This window comes from Oryzias latipes, chromosome 14 (assembly GCF_002234675.1).
Source record: "Oryzias latipes chromosome 14, ASM223467v1".
NCBI lineage: Eukaryota > Metazoa > Chordata > Actinopteri > Beloniformes > Adrianichthyidae > Oryzias > Oryzias latipes.
Window position 1 is genome coordinate 27,405,545 of NC_019872.2, and position 22,685 is coordinate 27,428,229.

The 22,685-nt window shown below is 41.6% G+C and overlaps 2 protein-coding genes across 6 annotated transcripts in view; one reads left to right on the forward strand and one right to left on the reverse strand.

The window, feature by feature from the left end:
• Positions 1-11,106, reverse strand: part of emsy (EMSY, BRCA2 interacting transcriptional repressor) — a 28,944-nt gene extending 17,838 nt beyond the window's left edge. For all 3 annotated transcript variants that reach the window (XM_023962451.1, XM_023962452.1, XM_023962450.1), the window contains exons 1-6: positions 10,881-11,106; positions 3,815-3,923; positions 3,525-3,624; positions 3,362-3,436; positions 1,615-1,790; positions 1,107-1,262 (exon numbers count right to left, since the gene is read on the reverse strand). In XM_023962451.1, coding sequence (XP_023818219.1) covers positions 1,107-1,262; positions 1,615-1,790; positions 3,362-3,436; positions 3,525-3,624; positions 3,815-3,920 — 613 coding nt within the window. In that variant the 5' untranslated portion in view covers positions 3,921-3,923; positions 10,881-11,106. The remainder of the gene's footprint in view (positions 1-1,106; positions 1,263-1,614; positions 1,791-3,361; positions 3,437-3,524; positions 3,625-3,814; positions 3,924-10,880) is intronic.
• A 781-nt stretch (positions 11,107-11,887) lies between these two features.
• The window catches only part of LOC101168230 (rho guanine nucleotide exchange factor 12-like), a 45,770-nt gene continuing 34,972 nt past the window's right edge, over positions 11,888-22,685 (forward strand). For 2 of the 3 annotated variants that reach the window (XM_023962128.1, XM_023962129.1), the window contains exon 1: positions 11,889-12,604. In XM_023962128.1, coding sequence (XP_023817896.1) covers positions 12,573-12,604 — 32 coding nt within the window. In that variant the 5' untranslated portion in view covers positions 11,889-12,572. Of the gene's footprint in view, positions 12,605-22,685 lie in introns of all 3 variants that reach the window. The other variant, XM_023962130.1, reaches the window with a different exon arrangement.

A 22,685-nucleotide genomic window follows, 5' to 3' on the forward strand; every position in this document is an offset into this window, starting at 1 on the left:
TTATTATCCAGATATGAAAAGTGCAGCAGAATGTGAAGAACATTTAATTTGGGGGGATGTTTTAAGGTAATAAACTTCATAAAAGTGATTTGTTGAACTTTAATTTCTGTAGTTTTAAGTCACATTCTGATAGTAAAGATGTCTGTCCATGTGAGCAACACAAAGAGTAATTTTGTGGGGTTTTTTTTTTGGACGTTCCTGATGTTCTTCACAATGCCTGATCTTTCAGCATATGGTGCAGTTCACAGAGCAGCAGAAGCATCAGAAGACCGTAGAAAAGGTTCAAATGGATAGAATTTAGAGAGGAAAAGGGTTCATAGACTTATTCAGTCTTATAGTGCCCCCTTCAGGCCAAACAGTACATTTTTCTGCTTAAACTCAGGGCCTATAGCATGAAAAATCCACCTTTTTGAACTTTTCAGTGTATTATAATGTTCATTACTCATAAGATGAAACCCCAAAATATTTTGATCTGTTCACTCTTCTCTGAGTTCCTCTAAAAGAACCGTCTCTCTGAGCACCAGCCCCTCCCAATCCACAAAAACGAGTGGGTCCTCACATTGTGACATCACAAAGTGAGGAACCGCCCCTTCCAGGAAGAATCTCCACCCCAGGCTAACACACACACCCCCACTTTCTCCGTGGAGCTAACGGATGAGCACAATATGGAAATCCTCTTTGCAAAAGTTCGGATGCAAGTTTTGGGCGAAACGCAGAAGCGCTGCCGAGGTCGACTCTAGGTAGAAATGGGCGATGCCCACAAGGAGCAAAAGGTGGTGTTATATATACAGTACAGACCAAAGGATTGGACACAACAACACCAATGTGCTTCACAAGAAAAGGAGGACACAGTAAAGTTTAAAATTAGGCACATTAAGAATAAAATTAAAAACAGCATAAATAACAAAAAGTAGTCATCTATAAAATACATAAAAGATAAATTAGAATTCAATGAAAAACTGAGAGAATAAAACACTACTAAGCATGAAAGGCCAGTCTGAACTGATACATTTTTATTGACATTAAAGCGTGTACGGTCAGATGTCATGCGCAGTTCTGCAGGCCCAGCAATGTTTGGGTGGATTTCCTGTAAAAAAAACACTCACTCTTCACGTAGACCGTGCTCCCGCTGGGCAGCACCACCACGTTAGACGAAGGGCTGGCAGGGCGAGGAGACTTCACCGTCGCCCCGATGGGACCGCACGATGCCGATGCGCTGGTGGAGGTGGAGGTGGTGCTGGTGTAGGAGTAACACACCACAACTGTGTGGAGGACACACAAACAACCTCTGACTCGTCTGCATTAATTCACACGCTCAAATAAACATTTTGGGTCAAATGTCACAATGAAATAAATTGTCTTGGATTAAAAAAACACATTTGTGTGTAGAGAACAAACCTTTGGTCCAAAGTTTCAGGCTTCATCCAGACACCAAAAGAACTTTTCAGGTTACACCTTTTTAAAACTTCATTAGAACTTTAAACTCTTTCAATGATCAAAAAACTTACTTAAAGCTTGTCTATCAACACTAACAAAACTCTTGAATGTTTTTTTGGTTTGACTCTTCCATCTTTTAAAGCAGGTAAAGAGCGTCTGGAGAACCTGGAACCTCACCCTCTTTGTTTCCCGTTTCCGCCGGCAGTGGCAGCGAGGCGTTCTGATTGGCTGTGGCGCTGGCGACGGCGTTGGCAGTGGCCGTGAAGGCCGTCTGAGGAACGAGCCTGGGCATGAGGGGAACGAGCCGGCGCCCCTCAATGGACCACTCAGAGGAACTGTTTGGACCCGACATGCTGGAACACAAGAGATGCAGAACGGAGCAACATTTTAGAGAAAAATAACAATCATGAATCTGAAAAACGCTGCTGTACGTCAGACGTTTTAAGCAAACTGGATCTTTAAATGTTAGAGAATGCAGACGTGATCTGAAACGGGTTTTTACTGGGACGCGGTGACAGAAAGAAACCTTAAAGCTACACAGCATCAATGCATCTCTGCAGCTTTAAGACGGAAACAAAGACAGGATCCCTTCTAGATCTGATCAGTAAAAGTCAGTCAAGATTTCAGAGCTGAGAAGTTTAAAACGGCAAAGTTTCAACCGACAGTTTCAGCAAAGATGTTTCGTCTGCCAGGAGACAAATGCAAACTTTATGGATCCAATCCGATGGAAATAGTGTTTTTGATGTTTTAACAAGGCATTTTTCTGTAGATGGAGGACACGTATAAAGAAAATGAAGCTCAAAAGTGAGTTTCTGAATATTGCTGTATTCAGATCGCTGTGAACCGAGAGCAGACGAAAAAATGACGTTTGAAAAAGATCGCATTTGTGACGTAGAAAATATGCTGAGCTTCCGTTGTGATGCATCCACCTGCAGACAAACAGATTCGTCTTTGTTTTCCTGGTCTGAGCTGGAATCTGGATCTAAACTGTACGGCTGGATAACTCTGATATTGATCACCATTTTTGTTGCACCGCCAGTGTCAGGATGGGGTTATGATGGGGTCGTAAGCTAGCAGGAGAGCATGTAGACGGGTGACGGGAAGTGGGGGCGGCCTTACAGCGGTAAGCCCACAACTTGGAGGTAAATTTTCTTATGAACTCCTGCCGCTCTGCACAAACTTTGCCGTAGAAAACAACGGATTTTTTTATTTTGGCAATAAAAAATAAGAAATCAAATAAAGAAATCAAAATATGATCAAAGTGGGCGTTTGAAAATATTGTTTTCACCTCAAAAGTTTCTAATTATTAAAAAGAAAACATAAAATCCGACAAAGACAACCTGGGTTAATGCAAACGGCAGTATTAAGGTAACAATAATACTTGTAGAAAATGAATAAAAGTTTAAAATCAACCTGACTTAACACCCCCCTGCTAACTCATTTAGCTCTTTTAAAGGACATTTGGTTCAGTCTAACTTTATAACCCAAATATTTTCAGGTTAGAGAAATAAAAAAAGTTTAAGTTATTTGCCATAAGGGGCGGAGCTAAAGGGGGCAGCTCCCCCTCCAGCAAAAAGCTTTGCCCCCTAATTTTTGAGTCAATATTAGTGTCCTTATTGACAAAGATTATGAAATCCTCAATACAAGCTTCTTTAAGCATCAGCAATAGCATCTTAGCTGTAAAACTGATTGAAATGTGTATTTTTTTAAAAATCCTTTTCCACCCTACTGTTCTCGTTTGCCACCCTTCCAAACTCTTCTGCCCCCCCCCCACTGTCTTCCAGCTTGAACGCAGTACCAAGACGTTTCTGCAGATAACCGCCATGTGAACCCATCATCCGGAAAAGATGTGGATTCATCCACCGAAGAAGCAAAACCTGTCGTTTGAGGTGCTCTTCGTCCCAAACGATCAGTTGCGACTCACTGATATGCGATGGTGGTGAGGCGTTCATCGTTGACGGCCCGCCGGACCTCAGCGCGGTGGCGCTCTGTCGAGATGCTGCCAGGATGAGGAGAATGAGACACATTCTGCCTTTAGACACATTTAAGAGCTTGTTTTGTTTTTTTTCCAAGCGTGAAATGTTTACCCGAGAATCTTGGTGAGCTCTGCCAGCAGGTCCTTCTTGTCTTTGGTCAGGTCGCCTTGGGCTCGGAGGGCGCTGATCACTCCAGCATATGCCTCCAGCTCTGTGGAGGGAAACACTCCAGACGTCACGCAGCCCCACCTCCGAGTGTTCATCAAACTTCAGACTCAGAAAATGTATGACTAACAGAGGAGCAGGGTGTGCTTATATCTCTGCTGTGTCTTTGTTAATAAAGTGTCAAACAAAAAACTTTAATCATCAAAGCAGAAAACAAAAACTTTTTTCTTTCTTACCAAGTTTACGGAGAATTCTTTTGCATTCGTCTCTGCCCAGGTCCAGGATGGTGGGCCACACCACCGGCATGGTACCAGGCAGAACCGGCTTCTCCAGCTGAATCATTGGCTGAGGACAGAAACGCAGGAACGAACTATAAGAAACTTTTTCTAACACAGAAACACAACTGTTCACGATAAGACTAGAAGGCTGCACGGTGGTTCAAATCCCAGCTGTGTGGAGTGTGCATGTTCTCCCTGTGCATGTGTGGGTTTGTTTCCTCGCACGGCCTAAAGACATGCTTCATGGGTTCATTGGTTCCGTGCAAATGTGTGACCCTGCAACAGACCCAAAGGTAGCTGGGATAGCAATCCAGTAACGCCAAAGAGGATGCAGAAAATGTAGGCATGGACAATAAGATGTAGACAAATCCATAATGTTTATGCTTCATTTGGGGGTGGCCGTGGTGCAGAGGTAGTGCGGTCAACCAGGTTCAGTGTGTCAAAGTGTCCTTGAGCAAGACACTGAACCTCCATAACAACTTTAGGCCGAGAAACGGCTAAAATCAAACACATTTTTGCCTCGTTCTCTTCATTGTGGTGCAAACTATGAAGAAGAAGGAAAAGTTGATTTGCTGAATTCTATGCAGTTCACCTCTTCACTTTAGTCGTGAGGCTGCAGATCAAGGCCCATTTTAAGATGTTTACAGATAGAATCAACCAATCACAGGCTTGAACCCCCCCAACAGGTTTTTGCTTTTTTTCCCCATCTGTCTCCACATTGTAGTTTAGTGATCATAACAGTTTTCTCTTTTGGGCTGAGAGGCAAAGACAAGGCGGCGTCCAGGTTGTGTAACTTCAAATAAATGAACCCTCAGTAGTCTCTGAACTCACCAAAGCGTTTGCCAATCAGATAGTCTGTTTAGAATAATGTAGGATGGACACAGACACCCCCCCCCCCCCCCCCATTACTATAGGTTTCACTAAAAATTGAACATTTCAAAAAGTTTTTTGTTTTGAAATATTAGGTTTAAAAAAAACAAGAAGAGCTATGAGAAATAGAACTTTTTTTGGACAAATGCCTCTACGTGTTTGATCTTTTGTTGTAAAACTGTTTAATATCAATTTTTTAAAGTTTTTATTGTGGTTAAAAAAAAGAAATAAATTACCACTAGGAATTATTTTAGGGTTCATTGTGTTTCAAGTTTACTGTGTAATCATTGTGTAAAATAATTTTTTAAAAGTATGAATAAAAAGACGGATATCAAGCATTGACACAGAAAACTGTGTGAAAATAAATGAATTGGGTTGGACTTCCTGTGACGTCATTTCCGGGTGAGCTATTCCCAGTGCTAGCTGTGTGACTGCTGTCCTCTTGTTTGGCATTAGCCTTACTACTATTGCTTACTCTAAGGGTTATCTGGGTTAATATTCACATCTAGTACCTTTTATTAGCGAATTCACCACTGTTAAACCGCTTGCTGTTCACTTTTCTCATTTTGCTAAATAAACCACTTCTCTTTACTTAAACACCGCTAGCCTTAGCTTAGAACCTAGTATGGCCACCACCACTCCTTCCGCCTCTCCTCCTCTCTCCTGCCCCATGTGCCATATGTTTAGTGATGATCCTGCCTCCTTTAGTGAAGATAGGGGTAGGTGTGTTAAGTGTAGTCTTGTGTTAGACTTGGAGGCCAGGCTGGAGCAGTTAGAAGCGCGGCTCCGCACAGTGGAAGCTAAGCCGGCTAGCCAGGTCGTTACTCGTAGCGCGGGCCGCGCTACCAGGGCTAACTTAGCTAGCACCCCAGCGCCCTCCCAACAGCCGGGAGACAGTCAGGGGTTTGTACCGGTTGGGAGGAAACATAGTGCTAAACGCAAAAACTTAGAGCACCCGAGACTCCACGTTAGTAATAGGTTCTCCCCCCTCAGCGACACACCCGCTGAACACTCAACTCTGGTTATAGGCTCTTCTGAAGTTAGAAACGTGGAGCTCCCAGCGGCTACTGTCAGGTGTTATCCGGGGGCCAGAGTTGGTGACATCGAGGGGAACCTTAGGATGTTAGCTCAGAGTAAGTCCAGGTTCCGTCGAGTCGTGATTCACGCAGGCGGTAATGATGCCCGACGGAGACAGTCAGAGGTGGTTAAGTTAAACGTAACTTCGGTGTGTAAACTGGCTAAGACGATGTCCGACACTGTAATTTTCTCTGGTCCCCTGCCGAACTTAGTCAATGATGAAATGTACAGCCGCTTTTCATCATTTAACCGCTGGCTTTCTAGATGGTGCCCAGAAAACGGCGTTGGTTTTGTGGATAACTGGAGCGCGTTTTGGGGGAAGCCCGGTCTCATGCGGAGAGACGGCGTCCATCCCACTCGGGACGGTGCCGCTCTTCTTTCTAGAAACATTTCTGCTAGCCTTAGTCTGTTAACCTGACAATCCAGAGACGAGACCCGGGCGCAGAGCAGCAGTGTAAAACGCTCCTCTGAGCCTCCCTTAGGGTTAGTGCCGGTGCAAAACCCATGCAGGGAAAGTCAAGCAGGTCCTAGCTTTAGCTTATGTGCTGAAAGACAAATGAAAGGAGCGCGTCATAGAAACCTTACAGTGACAGACAGCACTTCTCACAAGCAGAATTATGATGTCATTAAATGCGGTTTATTAAACATTCGATCCATTTCCTCCAAGTCCCTCTTAGTCAACGAGTTAATTACTGATAACAATCTTAGTCTTTTAGCCTTAACAGAAACTTGGCTCCATCAGGATGACTATGTTAGATTGAATGAAGCAACCCCCCCCACTTATGCTAACTATCAGAAATCCAGGATTTCAGGGAAAGGAGGTGGTTTGGCAGTAATATCACAGTCTAGCTTACTTCTCAGCCCTAAAGTTAAAAATGCTTATAATTCATTTGAAAGCATCATTTTGTCTATAAATCACCCAAACAGGAAAAGTCAAAAACTTGTTTTACTCATAATTATTTATCGCCCCCCCGGCCCATATTCAGAATTTTTAACTGAGTTTTCCGACTTCCTATCGACTATTGTCTTAGATTCTGATCAAATTATAATATTAGGGGATTTTAATATTCATGTTGATGACCCCAGTGACTGCCTAGGAAAGGCTTTTGCAGCTTTATTAGATGATGTTGGTTTCACCCAAAGTGTGAATGAACCCACTCACTGTCATAAGCACACCCTGGACCTTGTTCTAACCCATGGGATAGAGATCAGCCAGCTGAGTGTCCTTCCTCTTAACCCCATCATTTCTGATCACTTTCTGATTACCTTCCAGCTTACACTGGAACATCCTTCTGCCCCAGTGAATAAGAAACAGCTTAGAAGAATCTTAACTGACCGTTCTGTGTCTGAGTTTAAACACACAGTTCAGCCAGTACTTAGTGATATTCTGAGAAAATACTCTGAGACCAGCTCCCATAGTATCAGTCCTAGTATAAATGACCACTTTGTTAATGATGCCTTACAAGCCCTCAGGAGTACACTCGATGTTGTTGCCCCCTTCAAACCTAAGTTCGTCAGACAAAACCGAGTAGCACCGTGGTTTAACGCTGAAACTCGTTCTCTTAAACGAGAAACCCGTAAGTTGGAAAGAGAATGGCGCCGCTCCGGTTCAGAGCAGTCTCTGGACATCTGGAAACATAGCCTATTAAATTATAAAAAAGCTCTGCGTAGAGCTAGAAGCCAGTACTATTCAACCTTAATATCAGAGAATGGAAACAATCCAAGATTTCTTTTTAGCACTATAGCTAAATTAACTCGCAGTCAGAGCTCAGTAGAACCACATGTTCCTGTTTCTCTCAGCTCTGATGATTTTCTTACATTTTTCGATAGTAAAATCTCAAATATTAGACATAAGTTAAATCAAGTTATTCCTACTATCAGCCCAGAACAGGCTGAAGCGGTAGAAATGGAGGCATCCATAGAAACCTCTGTAACATTAGACTGCTTCACTGCTGTGGATCAAGCGGAAATAACATCAATTATTACGTCCTCCAAATCCTCAACGTGTCTGTTAGACCCAATTCCCACTAGACTTTTTAAAGAAACTTTTCCCCTAATTAATGATCCCATATTAACAATGATAAATGCCTCTCTGGAAACGGGTTACGTGCCACAGTCTTTTAAATATGCAGTTGTTAAACCTCTTCTGAAAAAGCCCAGTTTGGATCCTAGCATCTTGGCCAACTATAGACCGATATCAAACCTGCCCTTTATTTCTAAAATCCTAGAAAGAGTTGTAGTTAAGCAGCTTTACTGCCACCTACAGGACAACAGCCACTTTGAAGACTTTCAGTCGGGGTTTAGACCTCACCACAGTACGGAAACTGCACTAGTTAGAGTCTCTAATGACTTGTTATTGGCCTCAGAAAAGGGACTACTTTCTATTCTGGTCCTGTTGGACCTCAGTGCTGCCTTTGACACTATCGACCACGGTATTTTACTCCATAGATTAGAGCAGGACATAGGGATCAGAGGATCTGCTCTCCAGTGGTTTAAATCCTATCTGTCTGATAGGTATCAGTTCGTTAATGTAAATGGCCATTCCTCTCAGTGCACTCGAGTCAACTATGGAGTCCCACAGGGCTCAGTCTTGGGACCGATCCTGTTTACGCTTTATATGTTACCCCTAGGAAACATAATCAGGAAACACAGCATTAATTTTCATTGTTATGCCGACGATACGCAGTTGTATTTATCCATGAAGCCTGACCAGAATGACCAGATAGGGAAACTGAACGCCTGCATCAGTGACATCAAGACCTGGATGACAATTAATTACCTCCTCTTGAACCCAGAAAAAACTGAGGTCATTATACTTGGTCCTAAAAACCTCAGAGATGCTCTGTCTGCTCAGATAGTCTCCCTGGATGGTATAAGTATAGCCCCCAATTCCACAGTTAGAAACCTTGGGGTTTTATTTGACCAGGATTTATCATTTAAGGCTCACATATCTCAGGCGTGCAGAACTGCCTTTTTTCACCTGCGGAATATTGCTAAGATCAGAAATATACTTTCTAAGAGTGATGCTGAAAAACTCATCCATGCATTTGTTACGTCGAGGCTGGATTACTGTAACTCCTTGTTAGCAGCGTGTCCTAAGAGTTCCTTAAGAAGTCTCCAGCTTGTTCAGAACGCAGCTGCTAGATTGTTAGCTGGAACCAGCAGAAGAGATCACATCACTCCTGTGTTAGTTTCACTCCATTGGCTCCCAGTTGATTCTAGAATTAAGTTCAAGATCCTCCTGTTAACCTATAAGGCCTTACATGGAATGGCCCCGTCCTATATTAAGGACCTCATAGTCCCTTACCAACCAATCAGAACACTTCGCTCGCAAAATGCAGGACTGCTTGTGGTTCCTAGAATTGGTAAAAGTACGGTTGGAGGTAGAGCGTTTAGCCACCAAGCCCCTGTCTTATGGAATAAACTCCCAGCTCATGTAAGAGAGGCCGACTCAGTTTCTACATTCAAAGCTAGACTGAAAACATTCCTCTTTGGACAGGCTTATTGTCAGACTAGCTGCTAGAAGTTGAAGCTGGGGTAACTATGGTACACTGGGGTTCTGTCCTCTTTCCTTTTTTACTTCTACCCTTCCTCTCCTCTATTCTTGATAATAATTTATCATTTAGTTCTCCATGCCTCTGTTTGGTGCAGTGCGATTCATGTATTGTCCCTCTTTTCCTCTCCCCTCCTGGGGAGTGGGAGTGCTTCCAGACTCCAGTTGGCTCATCCGTGCTCCTGTTCCTGACCGTTTACCTCGCCTTTGCTCCCGCTCCTACACCTGGCTGTGGATCCTGCCTCTGGCTCATCTCTGGCTCGTCTCTGCTCTGTACCTGACCGAGTACCTCGTCTCTGCTCCTGCTCCTACACCTGGCTGTGGTTCCTGTCTCCGGCTCGACTCGCGCCTTTGACTGTCCCGATAACCACGGCTGGATGAAGCTCGTCTGCTGGACTTTTATATATGTAGTTGTAGATTTAGATAAGTTAATTCTTCTCTAAGATTTCTGGTAAATCGCCTGTCCGTCCTGGGGGAGGATCCCTCCTTCATGTGGGCACCCCTGAGGTTTCTTCGTTTTTTCCGGAATCCGGTTTTTTTGGGAGTTTTTCCTTACCGCGAAGGGGGGTCTAAGGGCAGGGATGCCAGTATAGCTTAGTCAGTTTGTTAGTTCATTTTAGTATTTTTCTATTGAACTCTTTGTATTCGTGATCCTTTTGATTTCATGTTTTACTTCGAAGCCCATCGAGACGACTGTTGTTGTGATTTTGGGCTATAAAAATAAAATTGAATTGAATTGAATTGAATTGAATTGAGCAAATTGTAAAGTAGGGTTAAAAAAAGGCCCCAGATTACTAAAACTGCCGGTCTGTTTTTATGCATTTTAAGACAAAAAAAATAGATTAATGTGCGCATTTCACAAAATCATAGTTTGCAAGTGAAGTTGTCCTATTTGTCCTATGTTACTGGGAAAAACCTGCATCCAAACTGTCTAATTTAAATAGAAGACATAACTTTAATTTAATTGATCTAAACAGCCCAAATCTAATGGTTCGGGCCTTCGCTGTACATGTTTGACGTTTCTTTCAATGTGTTTAACCAGAACCAAAGACCCATCTGCTGCACAGCAGAAGTTCTCCATATAAGTCAGCGAGAGCCGAACTAAAGCGAGCGGTACCGCCCAGTGGGTCTCCCACACCCGGAGAACCACGACAAACAAACGCTGCATTTAAAGCACAAATACACTGCTTAAAAAGCTACCTCAAAGCGAAATCGACCCATAACAACAAACGGAAACCAAACCAACCAAATTTAATGTATAGGAACAAAGACTGTCAAACATAAAATGTGTCAGCGGAAAAGAAGAACAGCTGGGTCAACAGCATCCCATCAGCCACTGCGTTCCACTAAACTCCCCGTTTTCCCCCCTTCTAAATCCGTCGCATATCGACAACATAACTTACATTTATGACAACCTAATCGCCGTAAGAGGACAAGAAAATACACGACTATAGAAACAAATCAAACAGGAATGATGCTAACCTAGCTAACAAGCTATCCCCATGAAACAAATCAATCTCTTACCGTCCGTTAGCCGGTTAACATGAAGGCCTTGTAAGTCTGTGCTCTACACAAACATGGCGGACCACTATATTAGTGGAGCAACATCTTTTAAAAAACGAAAAAATATATAAAACTGTAAAGAGGTGAGTTTTAGACCATAAAGATGACTATATTTACGCAGAGATGTTGTGTTTATTTTTGACTGCCCAGTAGAATTGGTCCGGATTTCTTCTTCGTCTGAAATGCGCCTCCGCCGCCTCAGGCGTGGTGCTGCCATCTACAGGTGAGTCCCCGTAGCTACATCACCGCTGCCAGATTCCCCTGAAATGTACAGTCAAACCAGTGTTGTTGTTGTTTTTTTGTCTTATTTATGCAACTTATTTTTTGCGCATAATATTAAGAATAAATCTAAAAATAAATAAATTCAATTTTGTATTATCTGTAAATATCTTTGTCATGATTTTAAATCAAAATATTATCAAAACCAAGACTGCAATCTTGTAAAAATATGATTTCCCATAAGAAAAAGTTAATGAATTTACTTTTACACAAGACTATCATATTATATATTTATGAATTTATTTGACTGCAGTTTTCCGGTAAAAGCTCCATAATAAGTAGAATAACTCATTCACCTGAACATGCTGGCCTTAGTCCACATGATACACACTAGTTAATAAATGATTAGCCTCCCTTTCTGGTGAAACAATAACCTTTTCATGTTAGGGAACCTCCTGAAGTTATTTTTGCTTTTTGATTAAAAACCATGAGGGGAAAAAAGCAAATTCCTGAAAGATTTACATTAATTCGTAAATTAACGTGATTTGATAGAAACTGCACAGTTTGTAAAGGCAACTGTGTAAACATCGGGGGTAAATATTTGGCACAAGGGTAAATATACTCAGTTGCGTTTCAGAGTAGAAATTATTCGATTAAAGTGAGGTCTTTAGTTGCTGGTGTTCTAAATTACGAGCTGCCCCTGAACGCAGCAAGCAGGAAGGTGGGTTTTTCTCCGTTTTTTCCCCTGTTTTGGGGAGGGGGCTCCGAGCATTTCCTTTTTCCATTTATAATCACGCAGAGGAGCAGCAATCAAGGCTGCTATGGGGGCAAATTAGCGAACATTAAAGGGAATTTATCAGCCGAAGGATCCGCCAGAAAGCGCAAACGGTCGCGTACGAGCGCCGAGAACGCGCAGGCTGAGCGGATAAACCAGAGCTTGAAAGCTCTGTCTCTGGATCCAGGATCTAAACTTTTTTTTTTCTCCTCCGGACAGCAGCAGGAGCAGTCAGGAGGCTCGTGGTGGGAAGCATTTCCTGAGGAAATGTTGGAGCTTTTCTCCTCTAACCAGTTGATGCCAAATGTAAAAGTTTGGGACAATGTGAAAAATGGAGGAAAACTTCTCCATCTTTGCGGGTCTAAAGTTTTCCAGATGTCTCTCATGATGCAACAAGCGACTGTTTAGTGAAACACATTCACGCCCAAAGGAGGGAAAAGGTTTGACATTATTTCAGGAGTTTTTACAGATCACTGGATTTGTTCTGATCTGAATTTTTTTTTTTTTGGAATGAGGGGAAGTTAGGAGTTCCTGCTTTTCCGGGAGGAAATTAGACTTCAGGATGAAGAAGGAGGAAAAATAAAGTTTTTAGGAACCGTCGGTTTCTGTGAGGGAAATGTTTTTTTGGATGAATTTCTGAAACTTACAAGGGAATCCCAATGAGTGTCTCACAGGCAACACTCACTGACAGGTAAGACATTCACTGCAACTTTTTGTCCCCTAAAACATCCAAATAAAATCATTAGTTACGATTTTCTATTTAATTTAGCAATTTTTACTAAATCAAAAGTGTCCTTAAATTATCTGTAAAAATATATTAAAAAAAGACGTTCAAATATTTTTCTTATTCAGACGGGAAACAATTTATGCTTTTAATTTGAAAGTTTCAATATATGAATGCTCAGTTTTTTAATGTATTTATATATATTTAAAGATTTAACCCATCTTAGGATGAATAATCAGGATTTGATTGGACAATTAAAAGAAGGAAAAGAAGATACTCTTTCATATACATCCACATGATTCAATTACAATGACTCCTTATCATAATAAGGCATATTTCTACTTCTACATACAGTAGAAATAGAAATGGATTCCATAAAATGTTAAATTTGTCAAAAGTAGTTTAATGAATTGTTAGAAAAGGAGTGGAAGGAAGTGATTTTTTAAATGGGAAAATGTCTTTATGTAAGGCGTTTCAGTAAGAAAAGTGCTCCATAAATAAAGTTTGATTGGATCTGAATTTATATAATCTCCACCCCCTTATTTAAGCCTAAAACCCAACTGTTCTTATGGGTGGATACGGGCGAAAACTGGGGCGAAAAGGTAGCTTGCACAAAAGTTTAAAGTTGCAGGCCACTCCATGGTCCTGTTAGTGGAGCCGCTTATTAAAATGATTGCGGATTTCGTGGTAAAAGCACTAACTTTGGCATAGATGTACCCTAAGATTCCCTCTTTCAGAAAAGCATGTTAGCCCTTAGAAAATCCAAGATTTTTAAATATATATATATAATAAAGATATCATAGTATTCTGTAGGTACCCCTTAAGTTTAAAGACTGCATTTTATGCATGACCTTTGTTGAGACTGAGGGAATTAGAGATTGAATAGGGTCGCCATTTTGGATTTTCTCCTGGCTAACTTGCTTTTCCGAAAAGAGGGGATCCTAAGGTACATCTATGACAGATTTGGTGCTTGTACCACGAAATGCACAATTTTTCTGAAATATCAACCTGACCGCGTCTGCAATGTAGAGCATAGATGTTCATGTACATTTTTGGCTACAACCGCGGTCATAGTGAACACTAAAATACAGTCGTAGTGTTCGGCCATAGTGAACATATAGTAAACGTTGTAGTAAACACTACGACCGTGGTCGTAGTGAACACTATGGCGGTTTCGTAGTGAACAATACTGCACGGTTGTAGTGTTCGGCCGGATTATTTTAACCCCCTTAAATCCTGCGGACTGGGCCGTCTAGTTCTCCTTCCAGCGCCCTATGAGTACTTGCGTATCTTGCGTATCACGTGCACAACCTATGCGTTCAACATGAGCGCGGGGTTAGTGAAGGGCTAGTACTCGCACCTTACTAATAACTAGAGCGCAGCGTCAGGACAGCATCACCCATTTGTCATGAGTGCCTACGACTTCCATTATCCCTACTAATACTTCATGATACTTTTACCACACGCACAGCAATGGTATGTTTCGTTTTCTTGATGTCCCTTAAGAAGACCACCTTAAGGGACATCGTCCGGGTTACATACGAAGGGACACGTACGGATCAACCCCACTTATGGATGCATGTGACTTGTTCTTTACTTAACTTTCCTTTTACATAGTTATCAAATCTGTAGTAATCATGAAAAGTTATTTATTTTTATGAAACTAAATTCCTCTTTTTAAGTTGGAACATTTTGTGGTTAATTATTGTAGAAACCTTAGTTGACTTTATGAGTCAGATTCCTTCCAAACAAGTCACTTGTATATTTGTTCTGCCTGTTAATCTGGAGTTTCCTCTGAGGAAACGTCATAATAAAGCCACATGTGACTGCCTCGGAAAGTCAAACAAAGTCTTTGGGTAGTTTTTATTTTTACTCGACCTTCAGCCTCCAGACTGAAGTGGAACTCATCACGCTCCGCTGCTCCTCCCAACAATGAGCTGCTTTTCTGTCTCAGAGCCTCATAAAGATCACAGGTTCACTGCTCCAGGAATGCAACGCTCATCTCAGCCGACGGCCGGGCGGCGTGGAGGGAGGAAGCTCAGCTCGTGTTCGATCGTCTCGTTTTATCCCTTTGGAGCCTGGAAATACGTCTCTATCCCCAAAAACTCATACCGGCTACCGAATCAATTTAAATTTAGTTTTTTTTTGTTCCAGTTTTAGATAAGATCTTTAGAAGTAGTGTAGAATAGTTGGACCCGTTTGTGGCCATTGGCCCAATCCGAACTTCCCTGACCCCTACGGCTCCTCCCCATCCCTGCATTTATCCCTCCATACGGAGGGTTGTAGAAAAATGTTGGCTGTGTCAGAGTTCCTACCCTAACCCCTAACTACTAAAAAACGACATAGTGCAGGACTATCTAGTGCCCTGGATTTTAAAAGCACCTTGGAGACCATGTTCATTATTATTATTTTTTTAAACGGTAAATATGACACTGGTTTTTCTGGGAAATTTCTAGGGGACTCAATTTTGGAATTGTAGATTCGGACAATGTCGAACACACTATATATGCTCAATGAATGCTCAAAGAGTTCGGACAAAGCTTTGGTCTCTAACATTGTAAGATACTCGGACATCTGAAACTCATCTCCATTCATCATTCTGTTATCTTTATTTATTTATATAGCTGATCATCTGCAAGAAATCGTTATACATTTAGATGAATGTTTGTTATAATCTATGCATTAAAGATAGTTTTACCAAGAAACTTTTGGGATTATCTACTGAGTGTATATAAATAACTGGACTGTGTGACCCCGCCCCCCTGGCGTTCCAAACAGGAAGTGGTTCCAAGAAGCCAAAATCCCACAGACTTCTATAGAAAAACAAACAGCTGTTTTTCAGTCATTCTATTGGTCAGAATAACCTCTCATGATCTGATACGCTTTTTAAACATCTTCTTGATAATTCTCTGGTTTTTCATGATATGTTTTCTTCATCGCAATTTATTTAAGTTATAAACTGACCAATCAAATGCCTCAATAAAAGCACATGGTGCCCGGTGGCCCCCCACCTTGAACGTTTGATTGACAGGTTCTCCAGAGCTACTTTCAGTGGGAAAGGGTGTGGAGTCTGATCGAACAAGCTCACTTCTGATTGGTAGTTGCCATAGAAACGTTGACTCAGACCGTCTTGAACCGATCACTGTCATCTGGCTCCAATATGGTGACATGCATGAAAAATGGCATGGAAAAAAAAATGGAAAAATAAGAACTTTACTCGGTTAGCTACCTGTTCCAGGACAGAAATGTGGCCCATTTGTCCATTTAAGGAAAAGCAGATATATCTTTTTGTGAACAATTTGCACAAATATAACAGGTTCTTATGATGCCCATTGAAGGAGTATTTCATTTAATGTAATCTACAGTCAGCTGTGTTTTATAGGGTGCATTCAAGATGGTGTTTAAGGGTAAAACGGTATCTACAGCTGTTCAATTCTAACGTTTTTTGAATAAATAAAGATGCTGCATGGGTATATTCATTTCCACTGAACTGCAGTCTTATCTCTGGGTTTTAGGGGTTTTACTTTTAAAAATAAAAGCTGGTGTGTTGTTGCTTGGTTACATCCAGTTCCAGCTCCAGCGGGGGTTAGAGCACTTCTTGGACGCTGTTCAATGGTTTCCACGAGTGGAGACTTCAGTGAGAGCTGCTTGCAGGTCTTTTCCACCAATAGGATGTTCTCCTGCTTGGATGTGACCGTTCTTCGGTCTCGCTTTGCCTCAAAGACCAAATCCATGCCTGGAAGTTCATCACAAACAGGCTGGAAGCAGTAAACTGGGTGAAAATAACTTTAAAAAGTTTCTGTTGGGGAAAAAAAAACAATTTAAATTGATTCGTCACATTTATCTGTCTTTTGTAAACATAATTCCCTTTGCATAAACTGCTCTTCTCATTTACAGAGCCTGTCTGCCACGCAGCACTATCTGCCTGTAAAACGACTTATTATGGTTTCCAAGCAGTTTAGATGAGTTTGTTTGCCAAGTGACACAAACAAAGAGTTTGTTTTTGCCTGTATCATTTGGGCCCTCCCCAAACGGCCTTCATATTCTCAGAAATGACTGCTGTGACTCTCCTGTGTCGAGTGTTTGGAGCGTTTTTTGTGTCGTCATTAACGGGGAGCGCTGATTAGTCATGATACAGATAAAAACACACAACGCTGATGCACATCAACACAATTCTGCAGCAGTCCTGCTCCTCTATCATGGGGAAATAACTTTCTTATAGCCATGTTTAATTTTAATTGCTCTGGTTTTAAGCATTTTTTTAGATTTTGTTGTGACAATTACAGTACAGTACATTCGAGAGATGATAAGTCAGAAACTGATTTGAGGCACGTCGGCACAAAAGTCCAATTATAGTTGTGCTGGATTTGTGATTCTGTTTGATGTCTAGATTCCAAAACCGTGAAACGGACGTGCATAGCCAATTAAAGTAACCATCCATTCTTTATTTATCTCTTAAAGAATCCATTTAACCAACAAATAAAATCATTTATAGAAAACCAGTTTACCTTTTTTTAAAATATTTATTAAATAAGGATTAAAAATGTTTAAAAAAGCGCAGATCATAGAGGAAGTCTGGCTCCTCCTCACCTTGTTCATAATTTTCAAAGTTAAATGTTGTCTGATGTTTTCCTGAGCAGATGAAGGGATTTCCGTGAACTTTTTATTCATATTTCCTGCTGCGTTTGACATTATTGCTGCAGAAACTCTACCTCACATTGTTCAACCTGTCTGTTTTCCTCTTAAAAGCCTGGATTGGGATCTTTTTTTAGATGTTCCACAGCCTTTTTTTTCAGACATGACATGTTTTTTTCCAGGCTCTGCCCTTTTTAAAAGGTATTGATGGAATCAAGTGTAAGACAGACATAAATACCTCGTACTTTTGTTTTTTGCTCATAACTCAAGGCCTTTTAGACATTCTGAAACAGTTTTAAAGAGTTTGGATGTTTTTTGTAACTGTCTGTTGTTGCAGTTTAAGTCGTTTCACCAGAAGGATGACATAACCCGGTTCCCTCAAAGGACCCCCGTGGAAGACGATAAGAAGCAAAGTGCAGAAACCCGTAAATGTGAAGCCCAGAGGAAGCAGCAATGTGGAGAATATTAGAGATGCTTTTTTTGAGGGTGTACTTTGTTGCTCAGAGGGGTCAGACAAAATCAGAAGACCAAGTTTTCTGTTTATTAGTTTGAAAGTCCCACTCCAATCATTTTCTCATTTACTATCCGAGCATTCACAGGGGTCTTTCTAGGACATACTTTCTGCAGAGCGGTAGACGTTTATTAGGAATTCACCTCAGTATTTGGGGCTGGACTGTTGGTGCAGAGGAAGCCTTCCCATCATCCTTTTGTTTTAATGCTCTCCCGCTAGCTTACAGCCCCTTACAACCCCAACCCAACATTAGCGGTACAACAAAATGCAGAGCAATATTGTGGCTTTCCCGCCGTAAAGTTTAGATCCAAATTCCAGCTCAGACGAGGTAAACAAAGATGTACGTGGATCTATTTGTCTGCAGGGGGATGGATATGACTGTATATGGGAACTGGACTGACTCCCCCCGGTGTTCCAAACAGGAAGTACCCGGTGGCTCCAAGAAGCCAAAATCCCATAGAGTTGAATAGAGAAATTTCTCTATTGCTGTTTATTTATAAACAACTGTTACTCAGTCTTTCTATTTGTCAGAATAATCAGAGAGCGGTTGCCATAGAAACATAGGCTCAGACTTAATCAGGTCAATCACTGCTTACTGACAATGTCTGGCTCCAACATGGCAGTGTTTGTATCGCGAAAAAATGGCAACTGAATTGACTTCATTTGGTTGGAGCTGGAAGTAAACCATTTACTACGGATGACGGCGCACTCACTCAGTCCAGTTTATATATACAGTCAATGTTCCATCTGTTTATGACTGTTCTAATAGATGATTGCTTATCACCTCGTAGTCAAATAGACTGTAATAGAAAGTGCTAAATTTTAGAGTTTTAGCTCGTATGACTTTCAGTTTTCCAACACCATAGTCCCTTATTGGTGTTATCCTGTGAGAGGAATGCTATGGTATTGTTGACATCTTACAGAAAAAGCAAGAAAAAAACTCAGTCCTGCAGAATTTGCAAGACCAAAAATATTTAATTTATTGTTGGAATTCACGATAAAGTGTCTGCTAGGCCAATAATTTGCCAAAGAACACTGTTCCTCTGCAGAGGACACACACCAGATTCGACTCTTTGTCTGGGTTCTCAATCATTGGATGCATGATAATCCGGGGAGCTCAAGTAGAAATCTCCAGGACTTGTTCCTGGTTCTTGAATGAACTCTGCTCCTCGTCCAAAAGGCTTCGTCAGTCCTGACAGAAACACAAAGAGACCCAGCTGCTATCTGAGCGAGATCTTTGAACTCCTTCCACCCTGGAGGTCCTGGAAGCGTCATAACAGACTGTATCTGTTCAAGCATGTCCTTACTGCGTTTTAAAAGGCTTCTGAGAAACAGAAAACTCCTTTAGTTTGGTAAAGCATCATGCATCCATGAAATAAGTGATCCACATGTTGGTTATATCACTGCACAGCTGGTAGCTTGGCAAACAGTCACAGGATTTAACAACAGAAGAATGCAAGAAGCAGCTGCTCGTCTGGAAGTATATCAGTGAGAATACCCATCCAGTTCCCGAATTCAGAGAGACACTCTTTTATTCTAAGAGAAATTATACGTTTTATTGCTAAGGTCAACACTTGAAAAGTTTGTGGTAGTTTTTTGCTGCCTGCAAAAGCACACCTGGCTTCATAACAACGTGTGGAAAAAGGATTCTCTAGACTTTACACTGAAGAACAACAAACATTAGGGTGAAATCTGTAAACAGGCAGGATGTGTAACCTTTCAGGTGTAGTGCATCCATCTCACTTTATAGTCACAACTGCCCTGAAGGGTGGATAAAGGTTAGAAATAATCAAAAATCGTAGACTGATGAATGTTTGTTCACGTGTTCACATTTTTCTGCGGGCTGTAGTGAACATTTATACAACATGTAAGGGCAAGTAAAGGTGAAGTAGGCGAGATGCAGGTGTGTCGTAACGTTATTTCATGTTTTTAACCCCTCCACATCCTGGAGGGATGCATAAGCATAAGTGCACGGTCCTTGTGTGCAGCGTGACTGTTAGAAATGACCAAGTTTGACAATCGGAGTGTAGTTTGTGTGGACGTCCTACAGGCACTTTCATATCACGTGCACACATCGTGTGTGCAGGATTTGTGAATAAGGGGCCAGTACTCATGCCTTACTAACGACGACAGCATCACCCATACATTATAAGTGCGTGCAACTTCCAGTAGCCTATTCCCTGACGGATTTCCCACACACACGACAGTGGTATGTTCCACTTTTATGATGTTTGGAGGTGACCCTACAACGTTCAAAGAAACTGCAAGACACACCTTCGCTCCCCTTAAACCTTTACATTGATGCGTTATCCCTACCATGACACTACCAGGATTTCATGTAATCCATGGACATCAGTGAATATCACGAATCATTGAAGAAAAAAGGTTTAGCGCACTGTCTTGTCCAATGTTAAAGTGCCTTGGATAGCACAAGGGTTGCGATGCGACTGTTCCTCTCTACGACTCTTCCACGGGCCCAGACAACCCAAAAGACCGCGGCACTCGTATGGGTCAAACCGCATTGACATTATGTGTTTGCCACGTAATCAGAGACGAGAAATAAAAAAGGGGACGAATGGAAAAAGCTTCGATTAGTGGATGTCACGATGCAGCAAACAGGTGAAAAAGTGACTCCAAATGGTTTTTGTTGACCAGGATGCACATTGCTGCATCAACCGCATTTATTTGAAATGCGTCCAAGGCTTAAAGGTTTGTTATTGGTTGCACATATTTTAGGAAGTAACTGTTGAGAAACAGAAATGGTTACACAGTAGCACAGCGAATATTTTAAGTGTGTCTGTATTAAGCGGCCAAGAAACAAGTTCAGCACTGGTCGCGCGTATTGTACAAATTACACTGAGAATAGTCACTTACTTTAAAGATTGCCATAGGTTTTGATATCGCATCAGGTTTGACCAAAGAATCACATCACACGCTTGCCTCTGTATGTCTTTTTGCCATTGACACTGAGTATTCTGTCTTTATGGTTGTGAGAGTTGTTCGTTTTTAAACATAAAGCTACGTTCACGCCGCCCTCTGCATCGCGTGTTTAAGCGCCGTTTCCAATAAAAAAATCTATGTAAACGCATGTTTTCCGCCTCCATGTTCAAAACTCTTGTTCACACGTAGCTGTGCAGATTTTAAGACCGTTTACAGGCTCCACATATAAAACGCGCAGCCATGAACAAGCGTTATAAATTTAACCAGTTGAACTTTGACCAATCACAACAAATGTCTTCCAACTGTAGGTGGTGGACATGCACAAGTAAACAGCAGAAAAAGAAGAAGAAGAAGAAGCCCCTCCCTGCTTGTCCAGTGTGAACACCATGGGCTAAATGCGTGTTTAAGATGCCATGTTTAGAGTGTTTTTGAACGTTGTGTCTGTAGCATCAGAGTCTTTGGACTTTTCAAGCTTCATCGTGTGAAACAACAACATTGTCAAAGGGAAATAAAGCGGTTAATAATTCCAAGTAAAGGCCAATATTTTCTTTAATTTTGAAAAGGAAAGCTTAAACTAAAAAAATATTATAAAAAGTTCCTAATATCCGGTAACAGTCCTTTACGTTTCTGGTTTTGCTGCCAATTTTCCTCATAAATGAAAACTCTCTTCTCACAAAATACTCCTCCTCTTCCATACAGAGGAGATAGTTCCCTCTAATTCTCAGTTTGACATTTCCACTGCTTTCCTTCACCGACACCTCCTTCCTCCTTCCTCCTCCTTCCTCCTCCTCCTCCGCCTCCTTCAGTCTTCTTGTTTCTTTTTCGGGCCTTCTCCCACATTCAGGAAGCTGAAGCCAAGCCAGAAGCCCCAGTCTCTTTTTCCGGGAATGTGTCCCACAAAACTGTCGTATAGTAAGCTGGCTCTGACGTGGGAGCCATTGTTAAAAGCCCAGGGCCCCCATTGTCCATGGAAGAACAGCAGCACAAACAAAATCCCCTCTAGTGGAACGCGAAGGAGGAGGAGCAGAAAGAGGGAGGCGAGAAGAGGGAAGCTACTTTTTATACATGAACTGCCATCTTTAAGTCCAGTTCCCAAAAGGGATGTTCAAGTTAAATCAGCAGGAGAGTGGGAGTGCCTGCATGCAACTGGGGGTGTTTACACTGGAAATTTGTGTTAAAGGATCTATATCATGCTATTTTTAAGCCTTTCAGAGTAAATTATATCCATTTATATTATAATATGTTACCTTTGGCTCACTAAAGAACGATTTTTTTGCTGAAATATGAGTTACTTTCACAGTTCCTTTTCCTACCAGGAAAGTAAGACGACTTGATCTCTGAGGCTCCGCCTTTCGCTCTCTGTGGGTGCCGCCCATTTCATGACATCAACCTAGAGCCGGCCTAAACTGCGTGTCCACATTTCGCCCACGAAAATAAACAAAAACAGACGGATGTGCGTGTTGTGTACATGAAATGAAAGCGTTTAGCCGATCAACGCTAGCTCCAAGGAGAAAGTGGGTGTGTCTGTTAGCCTGGGGGGTGGTATTGGCAGGGCGGCACAGACTCTTCCTGGAAGGGGCTGTTCTTCACTTTGTGATGTCACAACGTGAGGACCCACTTGATTTAATGGTTTGGGAGGGGTTAGTGCTCAGAGAGCAGGTTATAAAAGAAAGCTCAGAAATGCCTAAATGGATCCAAAAACCGCTTTGGGGTTCTTTCTTGTAAGAAATTTACATTATAATGCACTTAAAAGCTTTAAAAAAAAGTTGATTTTGCATGATATAGGCCATTTAAGAAGTTAACAATAGATGGTCTAATGTCCGGCTCAGCAATGATGATTGAAGCCTCAACATTTCCTCTGCAAATTGTACTTTTATGTCTTTTTATGTTTCAGCTGGAATATAACAAAAACTCAGCATTGACTAGATCAGACTCTGAGGAACAAATCTGTTGCTGTTGACC